This window comes from Callionymus lyra, chromosome 3 (genome assembly GCF_982586985.1).
Source record: "Callionymus lyra chromosome 3, fCalLyr1.hap1.1, whole genome shotgun sequence".
Lineage (NCBI taxonomy): Eukaryota > Metazoa > Chordata > Actinopteri > Syngnathiformes > Callionymidae > Callionymus > Callionymus lyra.
The window spans coordinates 35031421-35053150 of record NC_141820.1 but is presented as its reverse complement, the minus strand read 5'-3'; the positions used below and the strand labels follow the sequence as shown (position 1 = coordinate 35053150).

Below are 21730 nucleotides of genomic sequence, written 5' to 3'. Positions count from 1 at the left end.
TGGATCTTATCCCATTACCGAGAGCTGGCAGCAGCTTTAACTGGTCATTGTGTGGCTTGTTTATCTGCTGGAGCTGATGAATGAAACGCCCTATTATGATTGGGTTCTATCTCTGTACATATCCAAAAAAGATCCATCAGTTTGACTAGATGAACCCAGGTGTATGGGACAGTCCACCCATTAGAATATAGTTTTAGAGTTTTTCTGTCAAGAGTTTTACCTCACGTCAGCATGAAAAATAATTGTACTGCGATATTGCTGAATTTGTGGAAGTTATCATTATTACCATGACAACAGCATCCGATCTGCCCCTCTATCGCTGACATGCCCACCTTGGCAAGAGTCCATACACCATGTTCCACAATGCTAATAATTTCACGCTAACCATGTGACCGAAAGGATGTGAGAATCAACCCATTATTCAATGCTTTTCTGAGGTTGGTTTTTCGGGCCACTAATTGCCTAAGGGTAAGCTGTTTACTCCTCAAAATGATTATTAAAATGAGAATAAGAATTATAACAAAATTAGAAGTATAACAAAATTGTTGGCGGTCTAGTTAAGTGTGAGGCAAAATAATCCTGTAAATATTTATTTGGTCCAGGTCATGTCTTGTGTTCATATATCGGAAGTAAATAGGTTAAGTTTAATTGATTGCTCTTGTGCTGAAGTAGTGTCAGTGGTCTTGGCAAACTGTCACCTTGATAAAGAGAGCAGCACAACAATAGCTCGACATCACGCGAGCAAAGTGCTGTGACTGCTTTATGCAGCATGCACTGTCAGAGCCTGTTTAATCTTAATGGTGGCCAAGGACTACATTGTGACAACAACGTGTTGCTTCATGATAATTAGTTTCTCAACAATCTCATTTAGGCAGGGCTCAAGATTTGACATGTTTGAGAAACCTTCATTTTAGACTTAAAAGTCCAACACCTGAGCAACGCCTCCATGGACCTACATCCCGGGGTTAAGAGTTAAAGTTAAGAGGTAAGAGTTAAAGGAGGCCACAGTTGGTGTTGTCTGCGTCACTGGAGTCAACATCAATACAAAGCTTTTATGTTGAAATATTGATAAATCTATAGGGCACTCTTTTCAATGTGTGTCTGTTGTCTGACTGTGATGTCAGAGGATAAGATCGCTCCGAGATTCAGCTCAACATACATGTGTTAGTGTTAAAAACTCACATAAAACAACACAATTATAGGTCAGTATTTATTGTTTGATGAAGTACAGCAAACAGCAGAAACACTTGATACAGAAAGGATTTATTACACAGCAGTAATATTGTATTTTTAAAATACCTGTTTGGTGTTTCATCCGTCCTTGGGGCTTCAACAGCAGGCTATGGTTTCGTTTCCATGTCGCTCACAGTTTCAGAGTTATGGGCATCCAATCGACTCAAGCGGACTGCTCAATTCGAGTTGTTGATGTTTTTTTATTTAAGTATGTACATTTCAAAGCAGACAGAACATTTGTGTGTTATGTGTTTTAGTAATTATAGTAAAACATATTCTCTGTGATCGAGTCCACAAGATAATGGTCTAAATCTGTGACGTTACGTTGATGATTCATCTCAAACGTTTCTTCATCAATAACCCAAGTCGTGACATTCGGCATTCCAGCTGCTGAGATCTTCTCCTGGGAGCTTCACCCTCGGGTGGTCATTACGATGACAATGTAACAATAGCAGGCCGCTGGTGCGCCGCTGTCATCATGATTCTCGCATTACCAAGCAGGACAATGGAACGCCTGTGAGAACAAAGCAGCTCTTATTCGGGGATGAAAACAAAATATATTCCGACACCTCACTCTCCAAGATCGGCCTTGTCTGCTTCAACTGTGTTCTATTCAGTGAGTCAATATGCAGCCACAGACAACACACAAACACAACTATCTGCTGCTTTATTTTACCCAAAAATTGAAGAACAAAACTGACCATCATACTAACATCTAACACTGATCATGTTGGCTATATCACAGCAACAGAAACAATAAGCACAGAACCATCATTTGAATTTACCCGAGCAAAGATCATCACATGTCACCAACAGTTCGGATCCGATCCAGAAAGAAGAGTTGTGGTGAAAACAGTCAGACTAGAGAATCGTCTGCATCTCGTCAGAGGAACAAAAACGGTTCCTGGTGCAGGAAACACATGTGGAGTCAAGACATGTTCAGCAACTGGTTCTCATCATCCTGACAATAAAACTCAAGAAAACCATAAAAAGAATCCAGGAGACCCCCCCCCCCCACCTGCAGATCACTCGGAAGCTCATTTCCTCACTTTAGTAACAACAGCTGGAAGGAGAGAATCAACTCCAAGGAATTACTTGTGGTTTATCATTTAGAGATAAAGGAATTTCATGAATGCTAGTAAATCCATTCACTGTACGGATCATCTAGATTAGATATAGTTTCGAACGCCTTTTGTTCTTTAGATTTGTATTTGCCACTGGATTGTTTTGATAATCTATTGAAATGTGATATTTATTACCTTCAGTGTTGCCTTCAAGATCTCCATCTGACCGTGGGAGAGTCAGATGAATACAGAGAGCCTTCTCCTGAACATTCTAAAGATTTTCAATTTTCAAACCTTAGCCTGTGCCCATAATTGTTAGTTTAATATACATATATATTTTTAATGACAGATACTTCAAAACAGGAAAGACATCTCTACTTGCTTATCTTTTTTACATCACCTGCCACTTTAAGCCTCTTGTAACAGATTTTATTTCTAACAATATGTAGAAATTTAAATAAAAGCGAGAAAAACAACTAAATAATTGTTTTTTAGGAAAAGTTCTACAGCTCATACATCTGTAAACTCTGGACAACTAACTCAGAATGAATATAATAAATCTTGCCTTTTAGCAAGTCGGCCTCCACTGTCTTCCTCATCCTCCCATTCGCCTCTTCATGACCCTCATTTCATAAACCCCCATTTTCTTGCTTCCTTTATTTCTTCTTACGACATGTTCTTGTCGCTCAAACCATCTGATGTATTTCCATCTCGATACCTGCCACATATGTCCCTTCTAGTTGTCATTTGTCTCATAATCCCTCACCCTAGCTGCACTTTCCTCTTCACCTCCTTTCTTATTGGTTGTATCTGCTATTCATGCATCTTTACTGTCTACTGTCTTTCGTCTACACATGTGTACTCTGTTTCACTTCAACAACTTTTCTCTGGCTTCTCAATTATTTTCACTGCTTGCTCAGTATTAATACAAACTAATAACGGTTAATGCTGTATCATTATTAAGTTTCAAAGGCCACTACATGGCACTCTTAGTTTAAAAAATATGCCAGGTGGCATTGAAGCTTACTCTGTATCATGAGGCCTCATCAACACTACAATACAAGTAGTTGTTATTTTTATCAACACTCTGTCAGTCTCAGGTCATCTGTAATTAAAACATGTGATATAACTCTAATACAAACAAATAATATTGCGTCCCTTCTTCAATGACAACACGGTGGCTCAGGAGTTTACCAAGAAATATATATACTTTTAAGACATGCACAGGTTTTCATGGTGAAACATGCAATCATTAAAATTATAATTTTATATATCTATCGTTTTTTATTGAACAAAGAAAATATTTAAATTGTAGCCAGAATGTCTGGTCTAATTTTTAAAAGAGATATTTGTCCAAACTAATCCCATCCTAGGGGCTTTAGGAGGTCAGAAGGACAGAAACCAATCCAACCACACCCACAACGACTCGCTCGCTGGTCAATAACATGATAGTTAGTGGTTTTGTTAACATGAGGTCTAACTTCAACTTGATTTTCACACTGAAACCAAATCAAAACTTTAGTTTAACCATTGAACGTGTTTCATAAATTAGATTATTATAGTTAGTTCATTAATGATATCCATGTAGATTAAAGATTAAAACCCACAAGTGATACAAATTGAAAATAAGATAATTTTATTGTTAATCTACTATAAGACATTATACAAGTTAATAGTCATGTTTATTTCTGAATAAACAATTATGACATAGTTGAAATAAAATACTCTGAACTGTGGCCCATTTCTTTAGACTCCAAACATGCTCCAGGCTCTAGGGTTGCTGATGATAATTGAATTTAAAGTCAACAGTTGTGAGGACGACGATTGTTTTGGAAATCAGAAATCTTCTTGTGGTCAGTGTTAATAGTAAAAACAACTCTTGGACAATATATCTACAGGATAGTATAAAGGTCATCATGCAGGGAAGCATCAGCAGCATCATCATAACATACATGTCATTCCAGAATATTCCATCTATGGCCCTTCATTCAATTTGGTCCATAAACCCATAAATAATAACTGTATTGTTAAAAGCAGTATTCAGCGTATAATGCTGGAAACCTTTTTATCGGTTTACTGAACAACAAATATTGGCTCAGGTATGAGTCGGTGTGACTCGTGAAAGAAGCCCTAGACTTGTTCAGTGTCGGACCAACTTCATGATGTGTCAGACTACAGCGATCCTTCATCAGTGTTCTTTAAAGGTAAGTTAATAAGCTAATATCTACAAACACGTCCTTCAGTTGTCCGCACTCGTAGAGACTTGCGATAGTCTTGGGTCCGAGTCTATCTCGATGCGATAGTGGTAACCCTCCCACACCTCTCTGCAGGCGTCCCGCAGGTCATAGACTCGCTTCTTTATGCCCTTGCGGTTGAGATAGAGCACGAAGAGGAAAACGAGTCCTACAAGTCCAAGGACGATTCCCAGAAACACGTAAGAAGTCTGCAGAGCCAGGTCTGCGCTGGCATCCCTCTGGTGGCACCCGAGAGTCAACGTGCCAGCGGATAGCAGCGACGTGTTCCTCATGCTGGCCGGGAACGCACACACCAGCTTGTCGGCGTCGCGAACGCGCCACTGGGAACGGTTCAGCCACAGAGTGAAGGGTTCAATTCCACAGACACACGTAAAAGGGTTCTCTCCCAGCAGAAGTTCAACTCTGGGAAGCGAGTCCAACTCCTGTTGACCCTCCTCTGGGATGTTGGTGAGAGAATTGAGGGTCAGGTCCAGCTCCTGCAGGTGGTCCAGGCCGGACATGGTGGCGTTGTGGAGGGCCACCAGGGAGTTGTTGGACAGTTGCAGTCGCTGCAGGTGCGTGAGGTGCGAGAACATACGTGGAGGCAGTAAGATGAGGCCGTTATGGGACAGGTCCAGTCCCTGCAGGGACCTGAGGGAGCTCCAGCGCAGAGATGTGGCCAAGTCCATGACGGAGGAGTGGTTATAGAGGGCTCTGCTCAGGTTGAGCTCCCGCAGAGACTGGTTCAGGATGGTGAAGGCTTCCGGGTGGATCACAGTCAGCTGGTTGTTGCTTAAGTCCAGAGAGCGGAGGCTGACGAGTCCTGCGAACGCATGGGACTCCACTTCCGAAATCCTGCAAAGACGCCATATGCTTAGACAGTTATCAACAAAATGTATTAATTCTTCTTTATTATTCATGAATTTTTACAGACTCTTACTCTTAGATTTATGATTCCATCTTAAACATCGAAAAGATACATTGACCGAACACTCTTGTTTCACTCTGACACATAAAAATGTATGATTCAAGATCACGGAAGACTTAATGATTTTAATGTGTTTTTAGAAGAAACAACTAAAGTATATAAGTAAGAGTATAGAAATAATAAATTAAAAAAATACATATTAAAGAAAGTTTTTTTTTACATGAATACATTTTTCCACATGTATCAACATGCTTAGTGAGACATTTCAAACACAGAAATTCTGTAAAATAATTAAGGTGGATAAAAGAAGACATTTCTTAACACCTTTTAAGTTTACATAGTGACAACTCAAGTATGTTCAGCATATTCTATTTATCAAACACATTTGTACTTGAGAAAAATGGATCAATGTGACCAAGATCATGGTCGCATTTTTATCATGTTACAGTCAAATAATACGGATCACAAACATTTCAGATTTTGTACTTTTCCCCACCAAAGTTGGAAAATTGTTTAGTTTTATTTACCTCAACTGACATCAGTTTATAACAAAATACTCACTTGATTCACACATCTTTTGAGTGCCGTTAAAATTCTTTGTTTTTGTGTTGTTTAAAAAAGTTTAACGTATTGTATAAAGCGTTGAACCTTTATTTTCTGAATAATAAAGAGTATTACAATCGTGTCTACAATTTTAATTTACATTTTAATTCCATTTATCGAACCCAGATCTTAATGGTAAACTTAAGTTTAATCGAAAAACATGAAGTTTCTCGCCGAACCATCACCGTTACCTGTTGTTGCTCAGCGACAGGTTGATGACGTTCTCCAGTCCTCTGAGGGACTCGGGTCCGAGTCTGTCGATCTGGTTCCCGGTGATGAACAGGTTCCTGGTGTAGACCGGGATCCCCGCCGGGACTCCTCGCAGGTCTCTGGACACACACTTGACCGTGAGCGCCGCCTCGGAACACTCGCAGCGCGGGGGACACGCCGCGTCCGCCGAGGCGAGAAGAAGAACCAGGACCAGGAGCCGCATGACGGAGGGAGGAGGAGCAGCAGAAGAACCCGCGCGGACTCGAACCATCAACTCAGCCCGAGCAGCTCCTCAGTCCGACCGCAGCCGTGGAGCATATCCGCGAGAGAGAGAGAGTCCTGGAGCAGAGAGATGGTCTTCAGCAACTGAAAAGTTCAAAGATGGTGGGGGAGGAGGTCCTCCTCTGGGCTGCTGGACCAGGACCGAGGACTCGAGGAAGCGTGCAGCTCGGAGAGGAAAGACCCCACAGTCCGTCCCGACTCACGCTCGGAGAGGCTTCACCGGAACACAGGAAGTTTGCTCCGACTTTCTTCCCACCCGCCCAGGTGGTCCGCGGCTGGGGTGGGGGAGGGGGAGACCTCTTTGATCCCCCGCCCCTCTGCGTGATAGTGGCAGCTGATGGATTCCAGCACATGTGGGAGGAACACGATTGTTTCATGTGCAAAAGAACATACGTGTTGCAAATGTACTCTTCTCTGAACGTCTTCTAGTGAGTTGCTTTGTCAAAGATGAAACACCACATACTTTTTAAATTAATAAAAAAAACTTGAAATATGTTATAATAAAGTCTTTATTGGAATCGTCTGCAGAGATACAGGACTACTATTTGGAGCTTTACGTTCCAAACCATCAAATATATGTTGTTTGTTCAGTTAGAAAAAAGAAAGCAGGAGCAGACTGGTGTCTCTGAGAAAAAAGGCTCCCATGTGTCTTTTGTTGTGAGAACCACAGGTCTCCAAATTCCTGGACCCAGTTCCTGGATACCACACCGGCCCCTCAGCAGGTCCGGAGAAGCCCAAGTGTTCGGATCTAACTAGTCGTGTCAGAGCAGGACGGATCGGTTTGCATGTGAGGAGGGAGAACGATTCATCAGGCAAATATATAAACAATATTGATGGGATTTAGGAATAACAATCGTTTTGGGCAGAAATACAGACTCTCAGTGTGAGGTGATGAAGAGAAAATGATTTGCAAAACAGCGTCAATATTAGAGCAAGTAGAAGTTATTTTCTGAGTCACGATTGACAAGTTAAGAACGGCGCTAAAGTCAACTCAAGAAAAACATTCTTAAGATACTGTAAAAAGTGTCAAACTGACTCTAAGCAAATGACAGGTTTGTATAATATAAGAGTTAAACTAGTATTTGCTCTCTCCATTTGAACCATTAAAGACTAGCTTATTTTTAGGTGGAGTCCAAACACAAAACAATTTATTTCCATTATTTCCAAGGCTTAAAATGAGAAAATTATTAACAAAAAATGGTGTTTTTTTTCCACCACTGACAAAAAACAAAATAGGTTGTTGAACAGCATGTAAACACATTTTTTTTTTAATTCAAATGAATTGTAGGTGGTCTTGTTTAAAACTAGTATCCAATAGTTTGGGCCACTTTGACCCTAGACCAGAGAATATATGAAATAAAAAGGGAATAAACAAGCAAATTAATTCAATGTTGCTCCACATCATCATTAAAGCAACAAACAGTAGGAGATGCAACCACAATATTGCCGCCTCAGCAATATTACAACTCGGTCATTGATTTTTAAAGAGTCGCTGAACGACATTACAATACACAAGGCACCTCTGACGACAAGCTTGGAAGGGACGGCAGCAACATTCGACGAGCACTTGTGAAAGCTGCAGGGGAGCGAAACAAAAGCAGCGACACTAGTCCAGCGCTCAGCAGGGGAGAGTCAGGATATTCAGCAGGACGTTGGCAAGTTTGAAAACCTGAGAGTCAAGGAGACCAGCTGCTGCTGCTCAATGTCGCACACAAATATACCAACAACCGATCACATCACTGAAGGCTGCAGGTGAACTTCTCCGGGATGATGAATCCTTATAAATATAGAGGTAATAGCAGTGTTGCTCATTCATTAGAGAGGCCATGGTGACCCGTCTGATTTCCCCCTCTAATATTTTTGTCTACAAGCCACTATCATGCGAGAAAAAAACAGACTGAACATAAAAATATTGGTTGTGATGAATAAAGATGAGAAAAACATGGTTTACAAAATACAAACTGCAAAACTAGTTTATGTTAATTCAAATCAGCAATCATTTTGGAACCCCATGAAAAGGCTTTCTTTGCATCAGTTGGTACATTTACTTGCACAAACTTGAGCTGAAACAAAGTTATAATTGTGTCCTTATGCAAAGCACTTCTGTCAGTCTGAGAGGTGATTTAGTTTATTCAATAGCCTGGGAAGAATAACAGTTACAGAAAAACAAAAGTTAACTAAATGAAAACCAACTTAAAGTTCAACTAATGTGTTGATTTGAGTGTGTCTTAAATAGATCTTGGACTCTATTGTATCATTAGTATGTGTCTGTTTGTACAAAACTCTCTTCATTGCATTATTTACATTAGAAAATGATCGTATCTGAAGATACTAAACAGTTATCTCGTTTATCATAACCACGCCCACCCTGCTGTAATTGGTCAAGCTTGGAGGTTCGTCTACACGTGTCACTAATCCCAGAAGTCTCATTGTAAAATCAAAACAGGGGGTTATTACAGCTGGAGGAGGAGTGAAGACCATTATAACATTATAATAGACATCGCTCTCATAACCTCTTGTTTGCTGAGATTTCAGACGGGGGAGAACTTTATAAATACAATACAATGTTATGAGGAACTTACACTTAGGTAATTTAGTCTGGAAAGTTGTCACATTAGTTGCCCTTTAATAGACAAATTTAGAACATAATATATTGAATCTGGAGAAACAATTGTAAAATAAAATCTTGCATTTTGCAGTGTTGCATTTCTTTCCTCTGAAAAAAAGTTAATACAAGGCAGACTTATTATATAAAGCCTCTCCTCCTTGGCCCTATTGGGGATACAATATATAATTGCATCATGTTCACTTAAGACCACTTTATTTTCAGAAATCAATAATTGGATTTATAAATTCCCTTTGTTCAGAATAGAAAACATTTTTGGTTAAAAAGTTCAAACATGGCTTTATGGAGGACCATTTCCGGGGAGTTCCCAAAACAAAGACATCCTCATTGACTTCAGGTCTTCTTAAAAAAGCATCCGTTTTCATCTTGTGAACTTTCATCTATAAAAGTCTTCAGCAAATGTGTCGATATCAAATCTCTTATTGATGCTCTAGTGAACACATGGCTTTCAAATCAGCTAACTCCAACACAAAAGCACCCGACATGTTTTAGGGACAGATCTCGTTCCTATAATCCAAATCCATAGTTTATACAATGCTCTGGTGAAAATGTAAACTCGTATGAGGTCAAATGTTGAAGGATTTGGGGAAATGTTTGTCTGAACAAGTGTCTGGAGGCGAGTCGTGGCACAAGAGTTCCTGAAGGCGATTCAGTGATTTATAAACGGCTGGTGAAAGCGGAAAGTAAAGGCGGAGGTCATGGCCCGAGGATCAGTCGAGGCCTGAAGGCATTCCCGTTTCCAAACTAGAGCCAATCCTACATTACATGTGTCCTGAAACCTGAAGTTAAGCTTATTTTCAAAGTGAGTTTGTGACCATTAAAGCAGCAACGTCAGCATGTCCAGAACCCCCGCCCCGCCCCCCCCCCAATAACAGTCTTGATAGCTTGTCACCTCAACACTTTCAACCACAGTAGAAGTGGAGTCCTGTTTGAAGTTCCCATACAGAGGCTGAAGGCTGCTTTCTGACGGTGGCGGGAAGAAGATCTCCAGGAGTTCCTGGTCACCGCAGATTGATGGTCAAAACAACCGTCAGGATGAGTCCCATCAGGAGCAGGAAAGGAAGCCACGTCTTCAAGAAGCCAGCACAGCTAAATGAAGAGATGCATTGTGGGATGATACATCACTGCTCAAAACATACAGTATATTGTTCTACATTTGTTCTTAGTTTACTTTCTTTCTGCTGGTCATGTGATCCTTTGCCATTTATTGTTAGCGATAAGAATTAGATCGTGATTGTAAGCAATCAAATTTCCTCCATGTGGATCCAGAAATCTTGTGAGGATTCATTATGCACACATGAGTCTGTTGCTACTGCCACCTGCTGTCCGAATAAGATCATTTCTATCAGATTTTTTTCTAATGCCAAATAAGGCAATTACATATTTTATAAAGATGGGGCGGAATTATTGTGGAACAACTGAATCATAGCATGGGTGCAAACGATTCACATATTCAAAGCTTCTTGTTTGTTCTCTTGCACAATAATCAATCTTTTTTCTGCCGTTACTATCAAATACCCTCATTGTTGGAATCAAATTATTATTATTATTTTTTAATCTCATCACTACGCTCAGCCCAGGGAGGAGAAGTACATATATCAGTAATTTACCATAGTATCAATCACAGGGCTTGATCATGGAAATCATTTTTCACTCAGAAATGAATTTTTAAATTACAATGAAAATCTATGTCAAAGAAAAACTAAGTGAAAATGATGTTTCTAACAGATAGGGCTGCATATGAGGATTATATTAAATGTTTGGCCAAAAATGTATTGAATTATTTCTAATAAATATGATTCTGACATTTCGTTATCAAAAGAGCAAAAGTTTGTGATTTATATAAGCCATAACTGAACATTAACACTGAAGGCTTCAATAAAAATAAATGCATGTTTAAACCTCACCTGTTATTATGGCTAGTGCTTGGTGTCTTTTAGTTCTGATTTAAATTTGTCTGGCAAAAACTTTATTTAAATCGAGCAAAACAACTGAGCAGACACCCAAGGATTACAAAATCAACAGGTCCTGGAAAATATTGTTTGGAAAAGGTGAACTTTCTCATAACAGAGCTTCAAGATCTGTCCTCACCTGACATGCTTCCCATGGATCAGTGTGAGGAGGCACAGGTTGACCATGTTCCACGTGCTTTTGTTTTCATATTTCATCAGATTCAGCGCCATGGCAACATGAGAGTGACAGTTATCACAGCAGAGGTTGTGCTGTGGAGAGAGAGAGAGAGAGAGAGAGATACGACAAGATTACTGGTAAACTCAACATGGTAGGATTGACCAGGCACCATGTTTACCATCCTGTGTTTGTACTCCTCAGAGGCATCGTGAACCGCTGTGTCCCAGGCGTTGGAGCCGCTACCGTACACCTTGCTGATGTCGAGCATCCAGTACCTGGTGGCGGAAAATGTGGTTACAAACTAAAGCACTGAATGCTTGGCTCGATGGAGCATGTTTGTCTTTGCAGAAACTGTGTGAAGTTGAAACGTTTTTAATCCGTCACAGATGTTTCTGAGCTTTGCAGCGTTTGATTAATTCTCTGGGCTGTGCAAAACCACACAGTTGACTTTTGTTCCTCCAGGAAGTAAAGTTTTAAATGAATTTAACAACGCTGCAGAATCATTTAGTCATCACAGATATGAACTCTTCCAACATTGACCTTTAAACTTATAGTTAAACCCAAATCAAATTCTACTTGCTTTCTTATCGATTTCCATTACATCCCCTACATAGCCGTATTAATCAAATAAAGTCCTTAAAATATTAATGCAAGCAAAAAGGAATTTAATCTCAAATAAGTTGTTGACAAGAACACTTACTATAAGGAAGTATTAAATAGATGGACCATTATCCCACTGTGTAAGTAAAATAAACACTAGTGTACTAAAACAACTGTTGTCGTGTCATTAAACAGTTATCATTTGTTATCCCTGTACCTACATAGGTAAACGTTGCCACTACTACTCCCCTGGTATATTACGATCATTTTATTGAGCCATAACACTTCCACTAACTCACTCCAACACTTCTTTTTCTTTAACAGTAAAATGGACATTGAGCAACAGCTCAAGTCATGATGTCACAAGCACTGTTTGAGAAAACCTTTGAGGTTTGTTATACAACATACTTTGTTGGTCTTCCAAACGCCATGTTGTCCTCCTGCAAACAAAAACATTTGATTGATAAATTGTTTGGATATTTACATTTTAATAAAATTAAAATGTAATATATATATATATAACTAACTAATTTCCGTTTGTTGTTTAAATATTTATCCTCACAAATTAAATGTAAATATCACCTTGTCAAACTACTACAAGAATCATTTCAGTCAGCTTTGAACATCTGTAGAAAGTCTGCCAAGACAATCTAAATGAGTTCTTGATACACATAAAATTCTAGACCATTTTAAAACCATTTATAATCGTAATACCTACATTGGCTTATTTTCACAGTCAATTTGACTGATAAACATGCAACTACTGAGAAAGTTCCTAAAACAAAACAATGTTGTGAAGACAACTTACTGATACTAAGTAAGGTCCAGCAAAGTCTCGGATGACACCGCTGGACGTGCAGATCCCCATGTGCCCTATAAAAGGAAACAACCATCTGAAAAGACAACAAAAACCTATCAATCATTTTTCGTTACATAGTTTTATTTCATACATATAATAAAAAGGTAACGATTTGTAAAGTTAATGAGGAGATCAAACGATCCATAATATTCTACTCATAATTCCCGGTTATTAAAAGTAACATTAAAGCAGACACTAAAGTGTAGGAGCAACAGGATTGAACTGCTGCTGCTAGGCTGCTAAGCTAACCGAGCTGCCATGACTCGGTCCCTCGAACCCGCGTCTACAGGAACTCACGACAACACCGGGATGGGCGTCCAGACGATGCAGTGAGGGAAGCGGCTTGCGGCCGCGTTTATCTTCTCAGAAGCGATGCTGTAGTTCCTCATGCTGTCCTTCTCAACATCATCCGCCATCGCCAGCTGAAGGAAGTCAACTTCATTAAAACACTTGCATGAAGTCAAGCTGCGAACACGACACACCGCAGGTCAGCAGGACCTGTCAAAATAAAATAACTTCACGGTCCTAATCATGTATTATGACAATGGTTTTCGACGACATTGTCACAAGAGAAAATACTTTCACATATCATCTTGTACGATACACACATATTTACTAACACGGAAGTTAGTAAGTGTTTATTGCGAGAAAAAAGTATGGGTTGGTATAGGTGTGACAGCTGCTTCCGGTATGGTGAACCCTGAGCCTTCTTGTAGTGAGCGCAGCAGTAGTAGATCCAGAGGAACAAACTCGGAATAAGTAAAAAAAAATAGAAAGAAAAGATACTTATCTGGGAAACGTCAGAGTGAAAAATAGTGTTGGTGTTCAACTCACACAAGATCTCCAGAGGGATTAATAAAGGGTCTCAAACCTGTACTGTGTAAAACACATGGCATGAAGATAGAATCTTTACCATTGATTTCTCTAACTTGGTATTTCAACAAAAATATACACTAATTAGATAAATATACGTTTGTGTTTTCATATGAGATTAGAATTAAAAGTACAAAGTTAATACAATATGGAAAAAAATAAGATGGTTTGGTTGGTTTCTATTAATCCATCCATTCATCCGTCCACCTGTCCGTCTGTTCAACCATCCATCTGTTCGTCCGTCCATCCAACGATATCTATCCATCTATCCATCTATCCATCTATCCATCTATCCATCTATCCATCTATCCATCTATCCATCTATCCATCTATCCATCTATCCATCTGTCCAACTGTCCGTCCATCCATCCGTCCATCCATCCATCCATCCATCCATCCATCCATCCATCCATCCATCCGTCCGTCCGTCCGTCCGTCCGTCCGTCCGTCCGTCCGTCCGTCCGTCCGTCCGTCCATTCATCCGTCCATTCATCCATCCAACCATCCATCCATCATCCATTATATTAATCCATCTGTCCATCCATCCACCAATCCTTCAATTCATCCGTCCGTCCGTCCGTCCGTCCGTCCGTCCGTCCGTCCGTCCGTCCGTCCGTCCGTCCGTCCGTCCGTCCGTCCATCCATCCATCCATCCATCCATCCATCCATCCATCCATCCATCCATCCATCCATCCATCCATCCATCCTTCCTTCCTTCCTTCCTTCCATCCATCCATCCATCCATCCATCCATCCATCCATCCATCCATCCATCCATCCATCCATCCATCCATCCATCCATCCATCCATCCATCCATCCATCCATCCATCCATCCATCCATCCATCATCCATTATATTAATCCATCTGTCCATCCATCCACCAATCCTTCAATTCATCCATCCGTCCGTCCGTCCGTCCGTCCATGCATCCATCGATCCATCCATGCAAGATCGCCGAAAAGATACCAGAGCATAGAGAGAACAGAAATCAATTGACCACCAAAGTTGTGGTTATTAAGCATAGCTCTGATATCATGGCTTCACATGGGTTCATCAGCCTGATCCAAGTCTCCTGAGAGATAAATGAAACAATCCAGAGCCCAGAACAATAGAGACAATGAGCTATCAATGGCAGTGGTAGAAAAGAGGAGCCCAAGGGAGCTACAGCAGCTCTATATACTCCATACTAGCTCCTATTAGATGTGACAGGTGATATATTGTGCGAAGGGCAAAAACAAACTAGTCAGCGAAAGCCAGCAGACAGTGATAAAGGAAGCTGCACTGGGCTCATCATCAGAGAGCTGTGGGAATTCTCCAAATGCCACTTCAATAAGAGGGTAGGCCCTCCAACCCAATTAGAATAGAAGCTCCGTAGCTTTAGGTTCAGTAGGTGTGACGTTGTTGCTGTTGAACATCTGAGAAGAAAATGTCAGGTGAGGGCTTTGTTCTGCAAATGTGCGTCAGTGAACTTAACAGAAAGATTCGCTGAAGAGTTTCTCATTACTGAGTGTCAACATCACTGACGGGTCTCCTGACTAACATCTACCACTTACCATTTGATAAGATATGTTTTCTCCTAACTTTGACCCTTTTGCTTTAATGGGCTGTTTAACGTCCAACTTTCTATACTAATGTATGATCACCAACTCTGTGACCCCGAGAACAAGATCGTAGATACAAGAGACACAGAGTAGAACCAATACTCCTCCACATGAGGAGAAGCCAGGTGAGGTAGTGAGGACCTTTTAAAAACAACTCTGATTCCAGTCTAACTAGGAGGAGAGCCCAGGGCGGATCCAGGCCAGGCGTGTAAGATTATGGGCCATATTTTAATTGCGAATTTTCAGATTTGTGATCAGACCTCTGAACTTTTTTACATGCAACAAAATGAGCTAAAATGGTGATAGTAAGCAATGTTTTTAATCTCTGTTTAAAACAACGAGTATCAGAGTATATTCCAAACACTAACATCAACACCCAAAAAGACACAAGTTAATAATGAATCCAAGCATTGGAATCTTTATATAAGCTTCTATATATACGTATATACCACAACCCTTTATGAGTGTTTATCAGATGCAGGTACTTGTCTAACACAATGTTTGGAACAAAACAAAGTCATAAGTTCAATAAAACAGCGCCGTCTCGTGGTGAGAAAACCAACTACATGGGCATGCTGTAGGAAAGATAGAGGTATCACAGGATAAACGTTTGTTTATCTGTTGCCTAAAGAGGCTTTAATTTACCTGTCTGTCTGTCTGTCTGTCTGTCTGTCTGTCTGTCTGTCTGTCTGTGTGTATGTTTGTCTGTCTAAATGTCTGCCTGCCTTTTTGTTTTTGCTGCTTTTGTCTATCTATATGTCTGACATAAGATGTGCACTGAAAAACCTGAAACTGAGTAGTATTTAAGTCTTGTGTTAAGTCAAATCCACCTGAAAAAACAACAACAAAAAAACAACTGATTTGCTTGTTAAGTGTAAAACAATATTTTCTGAGATACTGACAGACGACCATTATCACTTCTTAACTGGTTAATGGTCAGGAAGTCATCCGACTATCTTTCAGTGTACTGACCTGTTGAACCGGCCTGTTTACTGCTCCAGTAGGTTTTTGTGCACATACATTCCTCATGCAGTCAAATTATGGTTTTTCGAGTTACAAAATGTGTTATTTTACTGCTCAGTTGGATTGATTGTGTCTGATATTTTTCAGTGTTAAATAGTAACTACATATTGTAGCTGTAACGTGCAAACGTTTCTAAAAGGACACAATGATAATGTAATGAACATTTCACTCTTTCAGTAACTGCAAATAAAATCAATGAGATGTCAGCAGGAAATTAACCATAGAAAAAGCATTAAGGAAATTAGGCAAATGCAAAAAAACAAGAAAAAATACATTGGCATTAAAACCATTAAATTTGAAATTAATGAAAATTTTTAATTTGCTGGTTTTACTCTTACTTCCGGTTGGCTATGACACAGGTAGCTTGACAGATATTGTGAAAGCGTTTCTGAGAGGACGAGGAGGAGGAGGAGAGGAGGAGGAGGAGGAGGAGGTCTGTAGTTCACACTCTTTAGAACGAGAGGAGACGCCCCACAGGTGGCATTTGGTGGAGAAATGGATCGAAGTGGCTGGAAGGTGATGTGAGTGTCGACCTCAGAAGTTGGGATCTGTCTTCAATCTCGCACCTGGGATCAACCTTCTACACAGTAGGTAAAGAACATCTTCATCTACGTCATAGAAGAGTGAAGTTATGAAAAAGTTTGTCTCCAGATTGTCGTCTTTCCTCCTCTCTGTGTGTTGGATTGAAGTGTGGCGCCAGAGCTCTCAGTGCATTAAACGTTCTTGTTTAGACTTGCATCACACTGGCTTGAAATTCCATCTCTCCTCTGGGGTAAAATATTATTCCTACCCGAGAGACACATGAATGAGAAGACCCAGTCCAGGAACAGATATTCCTGTTACATAGAACAGTTTCCTTGTGACTTCATAACAACGGTATGTCGTTTTTTGTGCTGTAACTTCACACTTGAGAAAGATGCCGGGAGCAAGACTGTAAAATACAATGTTATACACTGAAACAGGTAATATCAGATTCTTTGAGGACCACATACCAACTTGGACCGAACATAGAATTATCTTTAATGTTCACTCCGGTTTCCTCCCAGAGCCCTAAAAAAGAAACAGAATTGGGAACATCGGGGATAATGTCTGTAGGTGTGAGTGTGTGTGTGAATGGTGAGTATGTCTTTGTGTTCCCTGCCACAGACTCACGTCCTGCGCTCCTTGCCCTAAACGGCTTGGTTAGACTCCAGCCTCCTACTGAGCACCATGGCCTCAGATTCGGGGGAGTGGATTTTCATTAAAATGCTTCCCATTTGGGTGGGAATTCACAAAGTGATGACTGAAGGTTTTGAGGAACCAACAGCAAATCATCTCCCAAAAAGAGTGACCTGTGGTTACCAAACCTTGTAAATGAATTTACTGAGAAATTCTGTCCATAAAACCTTTTTATAAAACCAATGTTTTTTAGAAAAGGGTAACTAGGAAAAAAGAAGTTATAAGACGATAATAATAACGTGATAAAGGTTTAGTTTTATTACTAATCGTTACTCTCACTGGTCTTATGAAGTCCAGGTTGTCAGATGTTCTTTAGATTTATATTAATATATTAATATATTATATTAAATGTGGTAAATCATCACCTGAACAAAACCTTTACTGTTTCCCTGCAGCCCTACCATCATGGCGACGACGGTGATGGACAGACTTGGACGAGTCTTCATCAGCTTGCAGCAGATCAAGCAGCTCCCTCTGCTCCTGACTCAGTCCTCGCCCTCGGTTCCCGGCACCGTCAAGGACAAGGATGTTCCCGCTTACTTCAGGGAGCGCTACGTTCTCAGCGGCTACCGCCCTCTGCATCAGAGCTGGCGTTACTACGTCCTGTCCTTGTTTCAGCGGCACAACGAAACCGTCAACGTCTGGACCCATCTTCTCGCCTTCTTGGTGTTCCTTCTAAAACTCTGCCAGATCACAGAGTCCGTGGACTTCGTCAGAGATCCTCACTCGTGGCCGCTCCTCATCCTCATCCTGTCCGCCATGACCTACTCAGCCCTCAGCGCCACCGCCCACCTGCTCGGTGGTAAGTCAGAGCTGTGCCACTACACATTCTTCTTCCTGGACTACGTCGGGGTGGCTCAGTATCAATACGGCAGCGCCGTGAGCCACTTCTACTACGGCATTGACGAGGGCTACCATGGGAGGGTGAGCGGCTTTTTCATGGTGGTAGCGGCGTGCCTCAGTTGTCTGTCGTGTTTCGGATGCTGCTACGGCAAATACCGTAACCACAGCCTACCGACCTGGGTGCGAAAGGTGGGCCAGGTGGTGCCGTCGTCCGTGGCATATATCTGGGACTGCACCCCTCTGATGGGGAGATTTCTATCCTGGTCTTCAGCCGCCGATGACCCCGCCATCGTCTACCACTTTGGCCAGGTTAGCTTCTTCCTCTGCTGTGCCGTCTTCTTCTCGGTGCCGGTGCCGGAGAGCTGCTGCCCCGGACGCTGTGACTTCCTGGGTCACAGTCACCAGGTGTTCCATTTCTTCCTGTCGTGCTGCACCTTGAGTCAGATCCATGCATCCGTTCTCGACTACGAGACTCGGAGGCAGGTGTACTTGAGTCTGCATCAGAGCGGAGATGCTGCCTTCTGTGTCGGCCTGTACATGCTAACGCTCGCCGGCTGCCTGCTGACGGCAGCCGGCGTGCTCCGGAAAACAAAACGAGTGATAGACAAGTCTCAATAATTGATACAGTTCATAAAAAGAAAGTAAGTGCATAAAAAAATGGCAGTAGTTGAGCGCAAACACATAATGTGACGCAACACAAGTTTTATTGTTTGCACTATAAATGGTGACTTCTTCAAGAAGAGCCAAGAAGAAGAAAGTTTGAACCTATAGCTGTCGTTATCGTTCAGGTTCCAAAACAAGATAAATCACTGGTAAATGTTCTGTTTCAGCTCCTGCTAATGTTAACCTCATTGATACGCACTGCATCGTAGTCTTATTTATGTTCATTCCTACTGTCTGTAAAAAATAGGTTTTATTAATGTCCTTGAACTGTTAGAGGATTTTTTAACTATTGTATTTGTACATTTTCTGCCAGAGCCTAGATCTACCTCGATTTCTAAGGTATAAAGGCTTCCACATGAACAATAAACTAACTTTTAACATTGTTTTGTTGATGCTTTTGTTTTTAGAAACATCTGTAAGTCAGTCTGGATAGTACCTGGACAGATTGAAGAAATTAATGAAATCACATGCAAGCATGCTCTAAAATCTTGGTTATGACTTGAATTTAGGTCAACTTCATCGTGGTTCTGTTCAGTCACTGACCCCAGAGTCCATTGGACTTCAACAACTTAAGGCCTCTCCCACTTTTTAACTCTTTCATGTAAAATCAATTGAAGAAATTTGAAACGCAGAGTTAACATAAGAAAAAGGTAAAAAGAAGAATCAACAATGAAATGTGTAAATTAATTTAATTTACATTCTCTGCTTACAGTGTAGAAAACATATTCTTGCACCTTGTTTTCTTCAATGTCTTGTTGATTTTAATATCTGGTACAACAAATGGTATATATTAGTTTGGACAAATATGATAAGAAGAAAAACGTATCGTAAGAGTATAATTTAATAAATAATATATAGAAATGTTCCATGTAGGGCGGCATGATATATCGAAAAAATATTGATATTGCAATATTGGCACATGCGATATGCATATTGAAAACATTTGCGATAATTGATCTTTTTTTTTTTATTTCTTAAACACGCAGTTCGACCAATCGGTGTCACGTTCTGTAAAATTGTCAATTTGTACTTCTATGTCTCGTTGTCGTTTACATCTCTAGCGCGGCCCACTATATACATGGAAGTAATACTAACTTATGATCTACTCAAACAGTAGTGATCCAGCCACTCATCTCTTTCAACCCCCATTGCTAAAGCAACATATTGTAAGAACTTTTCATCTCGTCTCAGTTGTTTTCTTATAAGATCGCAGAACTTCCAAACAAGTGTAAACCTGTCTTCTTATTATTTATTTGATGATATCGTGATGCGCTGGCAGCTCCTCTCTGATGTCACTCAGTTTCGCAGGAAACCGATGCAAGTCCTGCGAGACTGAGCGTTATAAGTGATATTTTTCTACGATCATGTCGGCACCGAAGTGCGGAAATAAAGGAAAGGGAAATATGGCTGAGTTTTCCTCATCTAAGCCTCGGACCTCCCCTACAGTACGCACGCGGCTACATTTTTAAGTGAAAGAAAAAAAATATCGCTAATATGGATATCGCAATTCAAGACACCAATGTCAAATATTGCACTAAGCCCTAGTTCCATGTTATCTTGATCAATAGCTATGACATTGTACTGAACAGTTCTTTCAAAGCAGTCCATGTTTTCTTTTGTCTTTACAAACATGATACACACTTGATTGATAACAAGGCTGCTCTAATCATTGTTAACATTAGACATTTGGAACTGAATGAGGTCAAATAAACGTAACTTTACAAAAAAGTTTTTTAAGTGAAAGAAGTGTTTGGGTCCTGCTACCGTAGTGAAAGAAATGATTCCTCCCAGCGGTTGGCAGACGACGTGGATTCAAGTCATGGTTACTAAGTAATGACTTTATTTAAAAAAAAATCTTGATTGTTGCTCGATTTCTCCCTTTGTTGCTTCACAAATAGAATTAGAAAACATTTTGTATAGACACCAGGTCATCTGAAATCTTTCCACTCAGGTTCATCATCTTTAAAAAGTTGAGAGGAAGTTTCAAAGCATCGATAAAGTGCATTTGTGTTTAAATGGCCTTGAATTACAATAATATTGACACCGTTCTATGTGGGAAGCTGCATTGAAATTTCACCATACATATAGGCCTGTATATCTGATTCACACAAAATGATTACGTAAAAGATTCTGGACAGGTGTGGGATTTCTATAAAACACTGCTATTTTGCCACCGACTCAACATCAAATGAAGAAAGCTTTATACCCCAGAGAAGGTTTCTTCCTGAGGGCCGATGATGAGAGACGGTGTGTGTGTGTGTACCAGGGTGTGCTGGTCCGCCAGGGTTCACTTACTCAGATAAAAACTCTGAATCAGCTGAATTGTGCTGTTTTTCTGGACGCTCTCCCACATTCCTTGTGCCTGACTCAACTAAATGGGAGCGCCTGCTTTCTTTGTGAGTTTGTCCTCTTCACATCTAAACATGAAAAGATCACCTCGTCCCCAAGTCTGGGTCTTCTATCAAGGCCACTCTCTGAACTCACTGTCCTGTACTTTGTGTGAGGCAGGAATGCAGAGATAAAGACATTTATTTTTTTTATGTCATCACATTCGATCTTTAGGCACATTTAGTTTTGTGGCTTTTTTGGGCTGCTGCTCTTGATGTCATAATAACAAGTTACATTACAACACCCACACTTCTTACTAAATACTAACTGTTATGGTAAACCTCAACAAACCTCAAACAGTTTTGAAAAAAAGAAATACCTGAAGATAAATAGTTTGCTATTGCTTATCTTT

General features: G+C 40.5%; 3 protein-coding genes across 4 annotated transcripts; 1 reads left to right on the top strand and 2 right to left on the bottom strand.

Moving 5' to 3' along the window:
* Positions 1–3688: 3688 nt before the first annotated feature.
* tpbg1b (trophoblast glycoprotein 1b) lies at positions 3689–9440 on the bottom strand. Its single transcript, XM_087787686.1, has 2 exons — positions 6254–9440; positions 3689–5386 (listed from the first exon to the last, which is right to left on the bottom strand). The coding sequence occupies exons 1-2, from the start codon at positions 6541–6543 to the stop codon at positions 4537–4539; spliced, it is 1140 nt and encodes a 379-aa protein (XP_087643812.1). The 5' UTR covers positions 6544–9440; the 3' UTR covers positions 3689–4536.
* A 146-nt stretch (positions 9441–9586) lies between these two features.
* Positions 9587–13255, bottom strand: tmem222b (transmembrane protein 222b). Its single transcript, XM_087787687.1, has 6 exons — positions 13067–13255; positions 12719–12803; positions 12319–12350; positions 11489–11585; positions 11272–11402; positions 9587–10269 (listed from the first exon to the last, which is right to left on the bottom strand). The coding sequence occupies exons 1-6, from the start codon at positions 13183–13185 to the stop codon at positions 10182–10184; spliced, it is 552 nt and encodes a 183-aa protein (XP_087643813.1). The 5' UTR covers positions 13186–13255; the 3' UTR covers positions 9587–10181.
* Positions 13256–16732: 3477 nt separating this feature from the next.
* On the top strand, positions 16733–19373 carry paqr7a (progestin and adipoQ receptor family member VII, a). 2 transcript variants are annotated; one of them, XM_087785971.1, is made up of 2 exons: positions 16733–16853; positions 17880–19373. In XM_087785971.1, exon 2 carries the CDS (start codon positions 17890–17892, stop codon positions 18943–18945), a length of 1056 nt encoding a protein of 351 aa, XP_087642097.1. In that variant the 5' UTR covers positions 16733–16853; positions 17880–17889; the 3' UTR covers positions 18946–19373. The 2 variants fall into 2 exon arrangements, with proteins under 2 accessions (XP_087642097.1, XP_087642096.1); XM_087785970.1 differs by having other exon boundaries at positions 16733–16857.
* Positions 19374–21730: the final 2357 nt, after the last annotated feature.